This window comes from Eubalaena glacialis, chromosome 7, assembly GCF_028564815.1.
Source record: "Eubalaena glacialis isolate mEubGla1 chromosome 7, mEubGla1.1.hap2.+ XY, whole genome shotgun sequence".
Taxonomy (NCBI): Eukaryota; Metazoa; Chordata; class Mammalia; order Artiodactyla; family Balaenidae; genus Eubalaena; species Eubalaena glacialis.
Window position 1 is genome coordinate 24,174,384 of NC_083722.1, and position 14,840 is coordinate 24,189,223.

A 14,840-nucleotide genomic window follows, 5' to 3' on the forward strand; every position below is an offset into this window, starting at 1 on the left:
CTTTCTGCCCCTTGGACCCACATTCCCTCTGGCTGTGTGTGCTTTTCCGCCAACAATCACCCAGTTTATTATAAACCCAACATTTATTGAGAACAAAGGAAACCGGTTAGCACAGAGGCCCAATTTCAATTCATTAAACTTCAGCTGAGGGTGGGGAACAGGGGTGTGGCCAGCCCTGAAGTCACCCTCCCAGGGAGGAACCAGCTCTGGGAGAGAGGGGCTGTCAGACCTCCAGGGCCTGGCTGGGATCTAACTGAGGAATGTGTGAAGGGGTAGGGGGAGAGGAGACGGTAGCACCCCCAGGTGTGGGCAGCAAGTGGCAGAGGTGGCTGCTGAGCTGGTGGCTGTCCAGGGGTTGTGGTCCTCTCTCAGGGGTTGACGGGGGGCAGGGAGCCGAGCTCAGGCAGCAGCTCGGGATGGGGATCCAGGCGGGCCAGGCGGCTCTGCTCCAGGGCAATGGCCTCAGCTGAGTGCTTGCACTTCTCAGAGCCACACTGGCAGGTGAAATATTTGCTTTTGATGTCCCAGAAGCGGTCACCATAGTCAAACCTGTCAGAGAAGCACAAGAGGTCTGTGGGACCCAGACCCACTCCGAAGCACCCACCCCCATCTTTGGATGGGCTCTAAGCCCTCCTCTGTTCTAATGCACCTGCAGCACCAGCACTGCCTGGTAGCTTGTTAGAAGTGAAGATTCTTCAGGCCCCATCCCAAACCTCCTGACTCAGAATCTGTGAGGCTCAGGACTCTGTTTACAGTGACATCGGAGAAGCTCTGCTCTAATCCATGCCCGGAAACCAGGCACTCGCCAGCCGTCTGCTTTTGGTCCTGGGCTTGCTGCATCACCCACACCCTGGCCGAGCCGCAGGACGCCTCACCCCAGTTCCTCCCCGGCCCGGATGTCTCGGGAGCTGAAGAAGGCAATGCGTGGAAATCGCAGGTCTTGGTGCAGCATGAAGACCCGGACGGGGATGATGTTGGGGTCACACAAGTGGTTGATGAAGCGGCTGATGTTGCCGTAGTAACGGGCGTCGATGCAGTACACCTCTCCGTCCTGATGGGAGGGCGTCATTCATCACATCTACCACCACCCTGCTGGCTGGGCCAACCTGCCCACCCCCCTGACCACCCAGCCCCTCCTCCTCAGGTTTCCATCTGCTGACTGAGAGGAGGGCGGCAGAGGGGTCTCCTGCCCACCTTGTTGTCTAAGTCGAAGAGATAAGAATCATCCTCTCTCACATCAGCCTCAGCATCAGAGATCAGCTCGCCGACATACCTGTTGGGCAGGGAGTGGTGGTTCTGGAGGTGAGCAGGGGTTACCGGGAGCAGGCTCCAGGTCCTGTCTCTCCTCACAGCCCCAGGATTCCTCTTCCACTGTTTGTCAGCTGTCTGTGAATCTCACAGATCAACACAGCTGGAGCTGGGGTGGGCGACCCAAGGCACAGTGGGCCCCCAAGGATAGCGGACATCATCTGGGAGGGAGGGGGTGGGTGGCCCCCACCCAGAAGGGGGATCAGGAGGAGGAACCTGGGGACACAGGCACGTGAGGGTACACACAGGACACACTCCCGCCAGCTGGGGTCCCAGCAGACAACTAGATCAACAGGCGGGACCGACAGAGTGGGGCCAGGGATGAGCTGGAGAAGCAGCGGTGGGGAAGTTAGAGGGAGGGGCTCGAGCCGCACCAGAGGATGACTCGGGTGAGCACGGCGGCGCCAAGCCTCTGGGGTGAAGGGATCAGTATCTGTGGGCAGTCGGCCTGGGTGGGGAAATCTGTTCAGGCGTAGACACGGGGGTTTGTGGACTAGGGATCACCCAGCAGGTGGGGGCAACGCTGGGCTGAGGACAGGAGAGGGGTGAGGACGGCAGGAAGGGACGGAGCCACAGGAGCTATGAAGAACTGGGGGTGAGCACACCCACGTCTGGAAAGTAGAGGGAGAGGAACTGGTGAAGAGGAAGAATGGATGGGTCACGGGTGAGGACGGTGTCATGGGAGCCAGAGCTAAGGGGGGTGGCAGATGCCAGGAGAATGAGGACTGAGACACACGGGTCAGGGAGTGGGACTGCTGAGAGGCAGCATCAGCAGCGGGGTGAGGGTAAAGGCAGATTTGGACAGGGATGAGCAGTGAGTGGATGATGGGGAAACTGAGGCCCAGGAGGAAGGGGTCGCTTGTCTCAGTCAAATTGAGAGATGACATGATGGAAGAAAAATGAATGGTCTCTTAAATAGGCAATTGGGGCTGGATGACTTTTTTTCTTTTTTTTCCTTCTTTTTTTTTTTAAGGCCAAAGGAGACCTAGATTACGTTTGAAGGCCATGGAGTAAAAGCCAGGGGCCAGGAAGAGGTAACGGATACTGGGAAGAGAAAGAATTGATGGATGGAGAGGCCTGAGGCCCCTGATGAGGTGGACAGAAAGGTAGCTGTTATCACCTCCATTTTGCAGACAAGAAAAATGAGGCTCAAAGAGGTTGTGAACTTGGCCAAGGACACCCAGCTCTGTCTGTCTGTAAAACTGGGGCTTTCCCCAGTTGGGAAGGGCAGGGGAGAGGGAGTGTGAGGCTCGGAAATACACCGAAGGGGAGGGAAAGACGCAGGCACTGTGGTCTGGCCAGAGCGGAGGCTTGGGGATGGGGGTCAGAGGAGGCTGGCCAGAGTGGAGGCAGCATGAAGAGCTGGGACCCATCAGGGAGGAGGGCAAAGAGGGAGGCCTGGGAGTCAGCCGTGGCCCTGCATCCAGCCCCACGCCCCCAGGAGCCACAGTACCCCCTCCCCACCACTCACTCGCAAATGAAAGTCCCCTGGGGAATGGTCTGCAGGGCTCGGACCCCCCAGCCCATCTTGGCTGTTCGGTAGAGCTGCAGTCGCACCCTGGGGGTGGGAGAGAGGGTGATATTCAGTGGCGTGACCTGGAAGCACCCCGAGGGAGAGAAGGGAGAAAGGGGAGTGAGGGGAGCTGAGGGGCTGGGCCTCACTTGATGCCACTCTGCACTACCCGGTTCTTGCAGTTTCTCCAGCAGGAGCACGCCTGGTTACACTCAAAAATCAGCGGGGGCTCGATCTTGTTAAATTCCTGGAGCAGCCGCCCGTCCTGGGGTTGAGGGAGGGGAGGACAGTGGTTTCTGTGCGGTGCCCACCTCAGCTGCCCAGGACTCCCAAGACTTCACAGAAAAATCCACTGCTGACCCCAACCCAGACACAGGGAGGACAGGCTGGGGGAGGCCACATATGCTCTTAGTTTATCCAACAGGAAACACACAACCATCGCCCTGGGTTTGCATATACCTGGGCCAGGCCCCTCTCTGTCCTGGCAACATCCTAGGAATCCCAGGTCTCGCCCTGCCCTCTTTGCTGCTTCCCCCACAGGGTAGAAGGTGAGGGACAAGGTCCCAGGGAGTTGGTGTCAGAGGCCAGCTCCCCAAAAGGAGTGGATGAGTGCGTGTGCAGCCAGGGTGAGGGCACGTACCTTGTCATACCAGCAGCGAATGCTGAGCTGGCCACACAGGCAGTTGGAGCTGGAGCAGTCATCCACGCATGTGCAGTGCTGGGGCGGGAGGTAGGGTCAGCTCACCCCCCAGAATCGGCCTTGGCCCCTCAGCTTCCAGTGCCCCCTGCCCCACAACTGCTGTCCTTTCTCTAGGGTCCACATTGTAGGACAGTGATGGTGATGGTCCCAGGATGAGGGGGAATCAAGCTGTTGCTGATGGGGGTGTCTCTAGGGCCACCATGAGCCCATGTGATACCTTCACGTGTCCTAGAAAAAGGACCCCCTCCCTAGGTGGGTGCAAGCCCACACCGGAGCTCCCTTTCAGCCCCACCACCTTGGCCAGGTGCCCTCGTTGGCCCACAGTGTGCCCAGCTGTACTTGGTGGCTCTGGGTGTCCCTTTAGGAGGAGGGCCCAGGGCCCTGCACTCACCTGTAAGTGGGTGATGTTGCGGTCTATGTTCATGGTGGACGTCTCGCAGTTCTCCGAGATGTACTTGTAATCCTCGGGGCAGGGCTCCCCGTCCACACCGTTGACACAGGGAATGGGCACGTTCTCATAGCCCCGAGCCACGTCCCTGGCAGGAGGGGAGATGGAGCTGGGTGGCTAGAGCATGGGGTGAGGACTCCCCGAGGTGGGGAGAGGGCTGGGTGAGGGAAGAGGGTGGCTCTGGGGCTTCACTGGGGCGTGGGGAGTAAGGTTCCCAGATAAAAGGCAGGACACTCAGTTAAATCTGAATTTCAGAGTGTCAAGAAACAATTTTTTAGGACAGGTATGTCCCAAACACTGCATGGGACACTCCTAACGTTAAAAAAGTATGCACTGTTCACCCGAAATTCTAATTTAGCTGGATGTTGTCTATTTTTATTTGGTGTATCTAGTTGATGTGTGCGTGTGGTGGGCGGACGGGGGACAGAGGTGGTTTTGGGGACTCAGAGGATTCGAGGGGCCGGGGGAGGGGGCGGAGGTGGCTCTGGGTAACGAGAGAGCCCAGGCTCACCGGCAGATGATCTTCTCAGTGCGGATGGCCCGATTTCCCACCCCGAGCCGCAGCTTGCGGTTGAGCTGGAGTGCAAACCACACGTCAGAGCGCTCAGGGGTCAGGTCCCACGCCGTGTCCCCCTCCTTGTTCCGCAGCTCAGGGTTTGCCCCGCGTGACAGGAACAACCTGGGAGGGGACGGGAAGCCTGTGGGGTCCGGGGCTGTGACGGGGGCAGAGGAGTGTCCAGGTGGGGGAGGGGTGGAGGCTCACAGCACGCAGTCGTGGTAGCTCTCCCGGGCTGCAATGTGTAGGGGCGTGTCCCCGTGGTAGTTGACAGCGTGGAGGTCGCAGCGGGCGTTCAGGAGAACCTCTGCGATGGCGGCGCTGCCGGTGAAGGAGGCCCAGTGCAGGCAGATGTTCTCCTCCTGTGGAGGTGGCAGGGGGAGAGGTCTGAACCCAGACGGCACCTTGCTCAGGGGCGGGGGGCTGAACCCACCTCCCGCATCCCGACCAAACTCTCACATTGTCTGTGAGGGTGACATCGGCGCCCCTCGTCAGCAGCATGCGGATCACCTCGATGTGCTTGTGCTCTGCGGCCCAGATGATGGGCGTCCACCCCCCACTGTCCTGTGGGTGGGGAGGGAAGGAGGAGGGTGGAGAGGCAGCTCCAGCCCTGCTCACCCAAACAGATGGGGTCAAGAGCACAGGCTCCGGAGCTAGACTCACGCTCAGAGTCCCAGCTCCACCACTCACAGGCTGTGGAACGCTGGGCAAGTCATTTAACGGCTCCGGGTCTCAGTTTCCTCGTTTATAAAATAGGACTAGTAAGTGTCTATTGCTCAAGGCTGCGAAGTGATTTTTCTCTTTTTAAAAAGTATGTATTTCCTTGGGACTTCCCTGGTGGTACAGTAGTTAAGAATCCGCCTGCCAATGCAGGGGACACTGGTTCGAGCCCTGGTCTGGGAAGATCCCACACGCCGCGGAGCAACTAAGCCCGTGTGCCACAACTACTGAGGCCGCGTGCCACAACTACTGCAGCCCGCGCGCCTAGAGCCTGTGCTCCTCAACAAAGAGAAGCCACCGTAATGAGAAGCCCGCACACCGCAACAAAGAGTAGCCCCCGCTCGCCGCAACTAGACAAAGCCCGCGTGCAGCAACGAAGACCCAACACTGCCAATAAATAAATACATGAATTTAAAAAAAATAAAAAATTAAAAGAATAAAAAATACATATTTCCTTGATCTGCCCACTCAAAAGTCCTAGAAGCAGGGACCCAATAACAATGACCACCCCTACGTACACAGACTGTAGTCTCTAAAAAATATTTCCCATTTAAAGGAACCAGAGTTTCTTAGAGAAATGGTAGATCCTGAGTCTGGGGCAGGATAGGTACTGAAAAGGATGCTCTCAAAGGCCACTGGGTCATTTCAAAAGCCACAGGAGCCTATGGCAAGGGGCTTCTTCTGGACAAAGGACAGAACAATTCAAAGATCAAGAAGAGCACCCTGATGTTCACTGCAGCACTATTTACAACAGCCAGGACATGGAAGCAACCTAAGTGTCCATCAACAGAGAAACAGATAAAGAAGATGTAGCACATATATACAATGGAATATTACTCAGCCATAAAAAGGAACAAAATTGGGTCATTTGTAGAGACATGGATGGACCTAGAGTGTGTCATACAGAGTGGAGGAAATCAGAAAGAGAAAAACAAGTATCGTATATTAACGCATATATGTGGAATCTAGAAAAATGGTATAGATGATCTTATTTGCAAAGCAGAAATAGAGACACAGACGTAGAGAACAAACGTGTGGATACCAAGGGGAGGATGGGAGGAACTGGGAGATTGGGATTGACACATATACGCTATTGATACTACGTATAAAATAGACAACTAATGAGGACATACTGCATAGCACAGGGAACTCTACCTAACACACTGTGGTGACCTAAATGGGAAGGAAATCCAAAAAAGACAGGATATATGTGTATGTATAGCTGATTCATTTTGCTGTACAGTAGAAACTAACACAACATTGTAAAGCAACTATACTCCAATAAAAATTAATTAAAATAAAAAAAAAACCCAAAGATCAAGGAGAATGACACAAACTAAAACACCTCCAACACGTGAAAAACTGAGTTAGTAAAGAATCTCACTGGACAGTTCCAGAGACCAAGGCCGCAACTCATTTTGAAAACTGATAAAGAGAAAAAAGAAAGAAAGAGAAGAGAATGAAGAGAAATACAAACGAAGGGGGAAAAAGAGATGGGGACAGACTGAAACAGTGTGAAATGCAGGGAAAGGGTCAGAGGTCAGACGAGGGAGAAAGGGGACCTAAAGCCTGAGGCTGAGGCAAGGACCCCAGGGGGCTGGGCCGGAAGCCCGGCCGCTGACCTGGGCGTTGACGTCCACCTGTCCCGTGCTGAGCAGCAGGCTGACCATCTCCAGATTCCCAATTTTGGCTGCGTGGTGGAGGCAGGTGGAGCCGTCTTCCTCCTGAGGGCGATGCAGGCAGATGAGCCAGCTGGCTGGCACCTCAAGCCCGGGCCCTGAGCCCCGCCCCGGCCTGCCCGGCCACGCACCTTGCTGTAGACGCAGCCCCCGCGCTGCACCATGTAGCGAGCCACCTCCAGGTGGTTGTTCACCACGGCCTCCATCAGCGGCGTCCGCTGCTGCTTGTCCACAGCATTGATGTTCGCTCCAGCCTGCAAGGAGGGGGCACGTGGGCTGGCACCAGGGAGGGGCTGGGCAGGGGAGGGGGTCCTAGGGCTGGGCCCGCGCTGACCTGCAGCAGTACGTGGCAGATCTCCACAGAGCCCTTCTGGGCAGCCGCGTGCAGGGGCGTGCGCTTGCTCTGCTGGTCGCTCTGGAAGTTGGGGTCCAGGTTGTCCACTGCGGGGAGGGCCCGTCACACCGGGAGAGGGAGGGACAGGTGGTAAGCAAGCTAGGGGGTGGGTGGCACCTCCTCCAGGAAGGCTTCTCAGGGCCCCAACCTGAGTCAGGGGACCCTCCTGGGCCTTCTTTGTGCTCACCTCCACTGCAGCACGGTACTGATCAGAGTAAGAAGTTAAGAGCACCAGCTCTGCCTGAGTTCAAATGGCCCTGGCCCTGCCCCTGCCCCTTAGTACTGCTGTGCACTGGGCAAGGTAGTTAACCTCTCTGGGCCTCCGCTGGGAAGATTTAAGTGAGTGAACGTGCATAAGCACTCAGAACAGTCCCCAGTCCCCATCATCACGAGTTATTCCCCCACCACACTAAGTCCTTCCGGGCAAGGACGACGTCCCTCATTGCTGCCCTCCTGGCCCCGAGTCCAGTGACTGGTACATAATCGGTGCTCAGGCAGGGTTTGCTGAACGAAGGAGTGGAATACTCACACAGCATCAGGATCACCTTCTGCAGCTCCCCTTGCTTCACGGACAGGTACAGCTGCCGGGGGTGGAAACGGAGTTTCTTCCGCCTGCCATGGTGAGGGAGGGAGAGGGGGTTGAGTCCCCAGATTCAAGCATCGGTCCCAACACCTGTAGCTCCACACTTCCAGCCCCAGTCCTAGCTGCTGTGCCCGAGGGCAACCCCTACTCACCTCTCTGACTCCTGGATGACCAGGGCCTTTTCCAGGGCCTCCCGGCCTGGGCCAGGCGGCAGCCCCACAGCTGAGAGGCAGCCCCCACTGGGCAGGGTTAGGGAGGGCCCCGAGCTGTCGATGGTGTCAGCCAGGGGGTCGCAGGGTGGACGCCGGGGCTCCCCCTGTCCTCGCATCCGGGCGCTGTGGGAGAAGGTGTGAATGTTCAGGGGAGACGGGGACTGGGGCAGGGAGCAGACAGAAAGGAAGGGCAAAGCCAGTACCTGGGCTGGGAAGTGTCCGCTCTCCCCGGGGCATCCTGGGCCAGGGGCGGGGGGGCAGGGGCTGCAGTGCCAGCCGGTGGGGTCACCCCTTCCCCCCGGGGGATGGTCACCTCCTGGGCCTCAGATGCGTCCTCCCCACAGTGGGGACAGAAGACCATCCCGTTCAGCTGGGACACACAGGCCTTGTGGAAGCGGTGGGCCACTCGGAAGTCAGGGTGACACTCCAGGAAGGTGCCCTGGGGGCAGGAAAACAATGTGGCCAGGCTCTGGGAGCCCCTACCCCCATGGGGCATGCTGCCCGTCTGCCCCACTGGTCACTCACCGCCGTGCAGAAGTAGCCACAGCCTGGGCAGCAGTGGTGTTTGACCATGCGGGCGCGGTGGGTCTCACAGAGCACCATCAGTGCCACGCGGCTTGACGGTCTCATTGTCTCCCGCTTGAGGATTGCAGCGTTGCAGCCCGATAGCTGTGCGCAGTGAGGATGGGTGACAAGAGGTGAGGCTGGGCTCTGGGGCTGGATGCCCTGGCAACTCACCTACCAGCCCAGAGGCCCACCTCTCCATCCACACTCTCCGTGGCCATGCACTTGTGCCCCGCTCTCTCGCTGATGCGGTCTATCTTGGGTGCCTCCATGCGGCAGCTGCAGAGGGGCAACTCCTCAAACCCACGCTCTGTCTCCAGCGAAGATGTGTCATTGGACACCCCTTGGATGGAGGAAAGAGGGAGCTGAGGGAGGCCCAGCCTCTCACCCACCGGGACCCCTCCTGGGGCCTCTCACCCCCGCCCTGACTTTCCCTCCGTGCTCCAGAACCCCCAAAATCTGGCCATGGACACCCCAGCTCCAGCGGGGTTCCCCTCCTCCCCATTCCCTCCGGCCCCGAGGGCGCCCCCTAGTGGCTCCCTATCCCGGCAATTGGCAATTACCAGCGTGGTTGGGAGAGAGGGTCCCCTCGCTGGGCAGCTCCAGGGACCCCAGAGGGACCTCCATGTACTCACTGGGGCCTGAGGAGCCCACACCATTCACTCCTGACACAGAGACAGAGAGAGTGAGAGTGCGAGCTCACAGGTGCCTGGATGCGGGGGTACATGCGGGTGTGCATGCTGAGCGTGTGTGTGCATGCATGCTCTCTGGGGGCCGGGAGGGGGCTGGAGGAGGGGACCCCAAAACAGAGGAGCCTTCTCACCTCGTGGCTCCTTGGCCCTCGGAGGCTCCCGCTTCCGCCGTTTCCGTGATGGCTTCACCCACGGGCTGTCCTTCCGCCATTTCTTTTTGGCTTTGCGCCGGCCGCTGGAACCACTCTGGGGAGGAGGAAGAGCGTTAAAGAGCCCGGCCCCCAGCCCATAACCCCCTCCTTTGAGGACTCAGACCTCCGCCCCCAAAGCCCCCACTCCGCCGGGGACGCCAGCCTCCAGTTCTACCCTGTCAGACTGATTGCCTGACTCTTCATCTTCCTCTTCTTCTTCCTCTTCCTCCTCCTCCTCTTCCTCCTCCTCCTCTTCCTCCTCCTCCTCTTCCTCTTCCTCACTCAGTTGTTCAGCCAGAGCTTCGACCTCAGACTGGAAGAGAGGCAAAGTGGGGCTGAAGAAACAGTGACCCCCAGGCCACAGCTCTCTGCTGGGGGGAACTTGGGAGAGAGGCAGAGCAGGACACATCTGACCCCCGGGACTCAGAGAATGAGGCGGGATCAAGAAAACAACAATTCTCCACGGATGGCTCCCTGGTGACGATGAGTGTGAACAGGAAAGGAAGGAAAGGGTTGGATACAGAGAGGGGGTGTAGCATATTATACTGTAATAAAAAATAAGGTGCTATGGTGACATGCAACAACGTGATGAATCTTGGCAACATAATAGTAAACAGGAAAAGAAAGGAATACATTCTAGATAACAAACGTATAGTATGAGACTCTTGATGAAGTGCATAAAGAGGCAAGACTGAAAACACTAAATGAAAAACTAGTTAGAGGGGCTTCTCTGGTGGTGCAGTGGTTAAGAACGTGCCTGCCAATGCAGGGGACATGGGTTCGAGCCCTGGTCCGGGAAGATCTCACATGCTGTGGAGCAACTAAGCCCGTGCACCACAACTACTGAGCCTGTGCTCTAGAGCCCACGAGCCACAACTACTGAGCCCACGTACCACAACTACTGAAGCCCGTGCACCTAGAGTCCGTGCTCTGCAAGAAAAGAAGCCTCCGCGATGAGAAGCCCGCGCACCGCAACAAAGAGTAGCCCCCGCTCGCTGCAACTAGAGAAAGCCCGCGCGCAGCAACGAAGACCCAACACAGCCAAAGATTAAAAAAAAAAACAAAAAAAACTAGAAACAATATAATGAAGTCAGGCTGACATCTCCTGAATCCACTGATCTTAACTCCACTAATAAAAGACCAAATGTTCCACGCCTGATGTGATGCAACATTGGGCAGAGGGTTATGTGTTAATCCCCACCCAATCAGCCAACTCCTAAATGTGAAGAATTCTGTAGGATAACCGACTTGGTTTCTTCAATAAATAAATGGCAAGTTTTTTTTTTTTTTTCATAGGGAACCTATACATCAAGAGAGACCTAAGACAAATAATCAAATCAAGGTGTGGACCTCACTGAAACCTGACAGATGAAAACTCATTTATGAAACAACCGAGAAAATGTGAAGACTGACTGGTAGCAAGGTGATGGTGTTAAAGCATCATTTGTAGGGACTTCCCTGGTGGTCCAGTGGAAGGGTTCTCCGCTTCCACTGCAGGGGGCATGGGTTTGATCCCTGGCTGGGGAACTATGATCCCCACATACCGCATGGTAGAAAAAAAAATTATGTGTAAATTTTTTAAAAACAGAAAGAGGTCTTATGTTTAGAGATACTTGTGGAAATATTTCTAGATAAAATGATATGGTATCTGCGATTTGCTCTGAAATAATCCAGTAAGTGTGGGTGTTGGGGAGGAAGAGATGAGTCAAGATCAGCTGTGTATTGATAATCCTTGGAGCTGGGTGATGGCTACCTGGGGGCTCACTATTCTATTCTTTTGTGTATATTTGAAAGTTTCCACGATAAAACGAATGAAAAGCAAAACAGGCAAGACTAAGCATTATGCTGCATGGACAAACATATATATGAAATAAAACCAAACAAGGAGCAAAGAAATAAACAAGCAAACAAACAACAAATAAACCATAAAATGGGACGTTAAACCCGAAGTCCAGGATGGTGATTATCACTGTGGAGAGGGGCAAGGGGATGATATGGGGTAGAGCATATACTGGAAATAAGTTATAGATAGTATGGGGCAGTGAGTTAGTGGGTGTTCAGAAAAGGAAAGAGAGAAGAAAGTGGGGCAGGAAAGACTGGAGAGCGAGCCCTGGGCGCGGGGGAGCGCCGGCCGGGAGGGCGGCTGGCTCCCTCTCACCTTGCTGTCAGAGTCCACCCGCTCATCCACAGAGTAGGAATCGTAGTAGAGGCTGAAGTCATCCCCCACCACCGTTTCCCACTCCTCCAGGGACCCGGGGTCCCCCTTCTCCAGGGTCACTTCTCTCGAACCCCGTGCAGAACCCAACTCCTCTGACTAGAAAAAGATTTAAAGAAAAAAATTGAAGCTGCTGGCACTCCCTCACCAACGCCCCATCTCCCTTGTGGGCGAGATGGAGCCCCAGCTCCTAGGATCCCTCAGAGCAGTCCCCCAGCTGGAGAGGCCCAGGCCCTGTTCCCTGCCTCTCCTGGCTCACCAGGCCACCTCCTGAGTTCAGCTTCCTCCTTTTGGCCACATCTGTAAGGAGAGAGGGAAAGGAGTGAGGCCCGTACTCTAAACCCTTAGCACAGGCAAGCCGCAGGCAGGTGGGGGGTGGGACTGACCTGCGGTCACCTTCCCCAGCGAGTGCACGTCATCACTCATGCGGAAATGCTGCACTTCAGGGGGCCGCTTCTCAGGGACTGGGGGCTGGGGGCGGAGAGGGAGCACACTTAGGGTCAGGGAGCATCTATGGTTCTGCCTGGATTAGCTTAGAGCCAAGCCCCAGGTGGGGATGAGGTGGTGAGCCACACCCTCTAAAATGCCATCTGAAGTTCCATGCCAATAATAAGAACTGTGTCAAGCACATCCCACATCTAACACTGATGCCAAGAGCCCTAAAAACACTGTCATAAAGCTTCTGAGATTCTGGGGCTCTTGTCATCTCCCTCCTTGGACATTTCTGTGGCCCTCAGCTCCTTCCCTGTAGAGATTCATAGTAAAACCTTTAAAACAGCAGGGGCAGTTTCAAAGAAGGGAGAAGTTCCCTTGGGGCCTGCTTTGAGGTAGAAAGGAAAAGTGGTTTGAAGTTTCTCTAGTCATTATCATAAGAGTAATTAAGACATTAACTACATAATTAACTCTTTAACATTTGTGTTTTTTACTCCCCTCTGCCTAAGAATGTAAACCCCAGGAAGATAGAAACCTGTCTGTTCCAGATTAAGTCCCAGTAGAGAAACTGACACACACAGTAGAACCTTGGTAAATATGTGAAGCAGTGACTGGATAAAAAAAGACCTGAAGCTAAATTGTAAAAAAGCAGCCCACAAGAGGTTTATGGTTAATTACTCTGTCTCTCCCACCCCCACAAACCGCCCCCTAAGCCTCACCTGTCCATTTCCTGGTTTGGACATGGTTTTCCTGGCTCGATGGACCTTGGGCTGCCCCTCTGGGCTGGCTGTGGCCAGAGGGGGTTCAGGCCCTGCTGCTGTTGCCCCCTGGGCCCCCGGCATACTCAGCAGCCTCATAGCCAAACTCTGGACTGATGGGGGTGATTTTCCTGCCCCTGTCATTGACATCTTGGCTCGGCTGGGACAGGCACCCCCCTTACTGGGGGAAGATGGGAATGACTTCGTGGCATGGCCTGAAAAACACAGGCACGCAGGCAGAAGATAAGAGGGAAGGCAAAGTCAAAGAATACCCCACCTCACCCCCAGGCTCCCTGGCCTCTCACCCATCAGGATGCGGCCCCCATGAAGGTCCCCATCTCCCTCGAGATTCTCGGGTTCATCCCCAATGAGTGGTGTGGCCCCTACAGGGGTGTCAGCCCCCTCATCGCCGACGGTGACCGTGACAGAGGCTGGGGATGAGGGGCCAGCAGTCTCCAGGGAGTCGGGGTTGGCCTTGGGCAGGATCTCCTCACTACGAGGCGTGTCCCCCAAAGAGCCATGAACTGTAATGGAAAAGAAAAAGTTCAGGGCTAAGGGCTCAAAAGATCCTGTGTTGGGGGAGGTGAAGGTACAACTGGGCCTGTTTCTGCTGCACTCACCTCTCTCGGTGGCTCCTCTGGGCTCCTTCTCCAGCACCAGCGCCCCCATCTCAGCGGGGGCCTCCCCCTGGGAGGGGACACAAGGGATAGGAGAGCTGGTCAGTCCTGTAGGAAGTTGAGGGGCCCAGGACGCCTGGGCCCTGGGAAGAGACAGGAGGCTCCGGGGCCTACCTCTTCCTCTATGGGGCCCCCCCCTTCCGCGGCCACGGCTGCCCGGAGGGGCCGCACGACCCCTCCCCCGGGCCCGCATCAGCCCCCTCCCTCTCGGTAGACCCCGCATCTCAGGGGCCGAGAAGAGAGGAGGGGGAGGGGGCGGGGCCTCCGTACCCCGGCCCCGCCCCCTCCTCCCGGCTGCACGCGCCTCTCCCCCTTTGTCCCCCAGGCCGCGGGGACCCCGGGCACCAACCCCTCCAGCACCCACTGCCCCCCAGCCCGGTGGACGGCCCCTCGTGCCCCTCGCGCGTGTTCCTGGGGCGCCGGCGCCCGCTGCCCACTCGGGGGCAGCCGGCGGCTGCACGCGCGCCTCGGTGCCCACTCCCCCCACCTCCCACCCCCTGGTCCCCTCATCCGCCCCCGGTGCTGGCCCTTCGGATTGCTGCAAGTCTCGCCCGGGCCCCCCGGCCCCGATGCACCCCCGGAGCATTGCACGGGCGCGCGCTTCCCCCGGGCGCGCGCGCGGGCATGCACCCGCCTCTCCCCCTCCCCTTCCGCACCTCGGCGGCCGCCGCCGCTGCAGCTCCCGCCGCCGCCGCCATCGCCGCTTGCGCGGGGGGCCGAGCCGGCGCGCGGCCGCCCCGGGTCACGTGGGCGAGGAGGGAGGGCTAGGAGGAGCCTTAAAGGAGCCACTACGCGCTTTCTGGCCATTTTCCCCCGAGAGCGGTCTCAGAGATGGCAGTTCCTGTTCTAAGCTGGGGGCTGCAGGGGTGAATTCCTGCCATTCCTGGCCTCAGCTCAGCTGCGAACCGAAGGCGAGGCACGCCTGGGTCCAGGTGTGGCTTCTCCATCTGCCACCTGGCTTTAGGTAACTAGCGGAGCGACTGAGCCTCCCGGCTCTCGGCAGTGGCTGTATTTCCAGTCCTACCCATGTGTGCTTCTCCCGCTTCTGGTTGCTTTCTAGTTTCTGGGTCACTAGATAGAAGACTCGGCCTCAGTTTTGGCCTCGCTTCTCTAACGAGCAAGAAGGGGGCGATGGGGACGCGCGGAGGACACCTTTACTCTTGGCTGGTTCTAGCATGCAGTTTCAAGTGTCCCCTGG

At 57.1% G+C, this 14,840-nt stretch overlaps 1 protein-coding gene across 6 annotated transcripts; it reads right to left on the reverse strand.

The window, feature by feature from the left end:
* Window positions 1-64: 64 nt before the first annotated feature.
* Window positions 65-14,355, reverse strand: EHMT2 (euchromatic histone lysine methyltransferase 2). Of its 6 annotated transcripts, XM_061196035.1 has the most exons (28): window positions 14,299-14,355; window positions 13,586-13,652; window positions 13,271-13,489; window positions 12,927-13,180; window positions 12,162-12,246; window positions 12,035-12,075; window positions 11,719-11,874; window positions 9,736-9,873; window positions 9,501-9,615; window positions 9,241-9,342; window positions 8,872-9,020; window positions 8,639-8,782; window positions 8,317-8,552; window positions 8,054-8,236; window positions 7,848-7,930; window positions 7,259-7,365; window positions 7,056-7,178; window positions 6,868-6,969; window positions 4,985-5,089; window positions 4,733-4,887; window positions 4,481-4,648; window positions 3,913-4,057; window positions 3,462-3,539; window positions 2,971-3,086; window positions 2,780-2,866; window positions 1,195-1,273; window positions 876-1,051; window positions 65-549 (listed from the first exon to the last, which is right to left on the reverse strand). In XM_061196035.1, exons 1-28 carry the CDS (start codon window positions 14,338-14,340, stop codon window positions 369-371), a joined length of 3,636 nt encoding a protein of 1,211 aa, XP_061052018.1. In that variant the 5' UTR covers window positions 14,341-14,355; the 3' UTR covers window positions 65-368. The 6 variants fall into 6 exon arrangements, 5 of the variants coding, with proteins under 5 accessions (XP_061052018.1, XP_061052020.1, XP_061052019.1 ...); XM_061196037.1 differs by lacking the exon at window positions 9,241-9,342; XM_061196036.1 differs by lacking the exon at window positions 2,971-3,086 and having other exon boundaries at window positions 2,780-2,904.
* Between the last annotated feature and the right edge of the window lie 485 nt (window positions 14,356-14,840).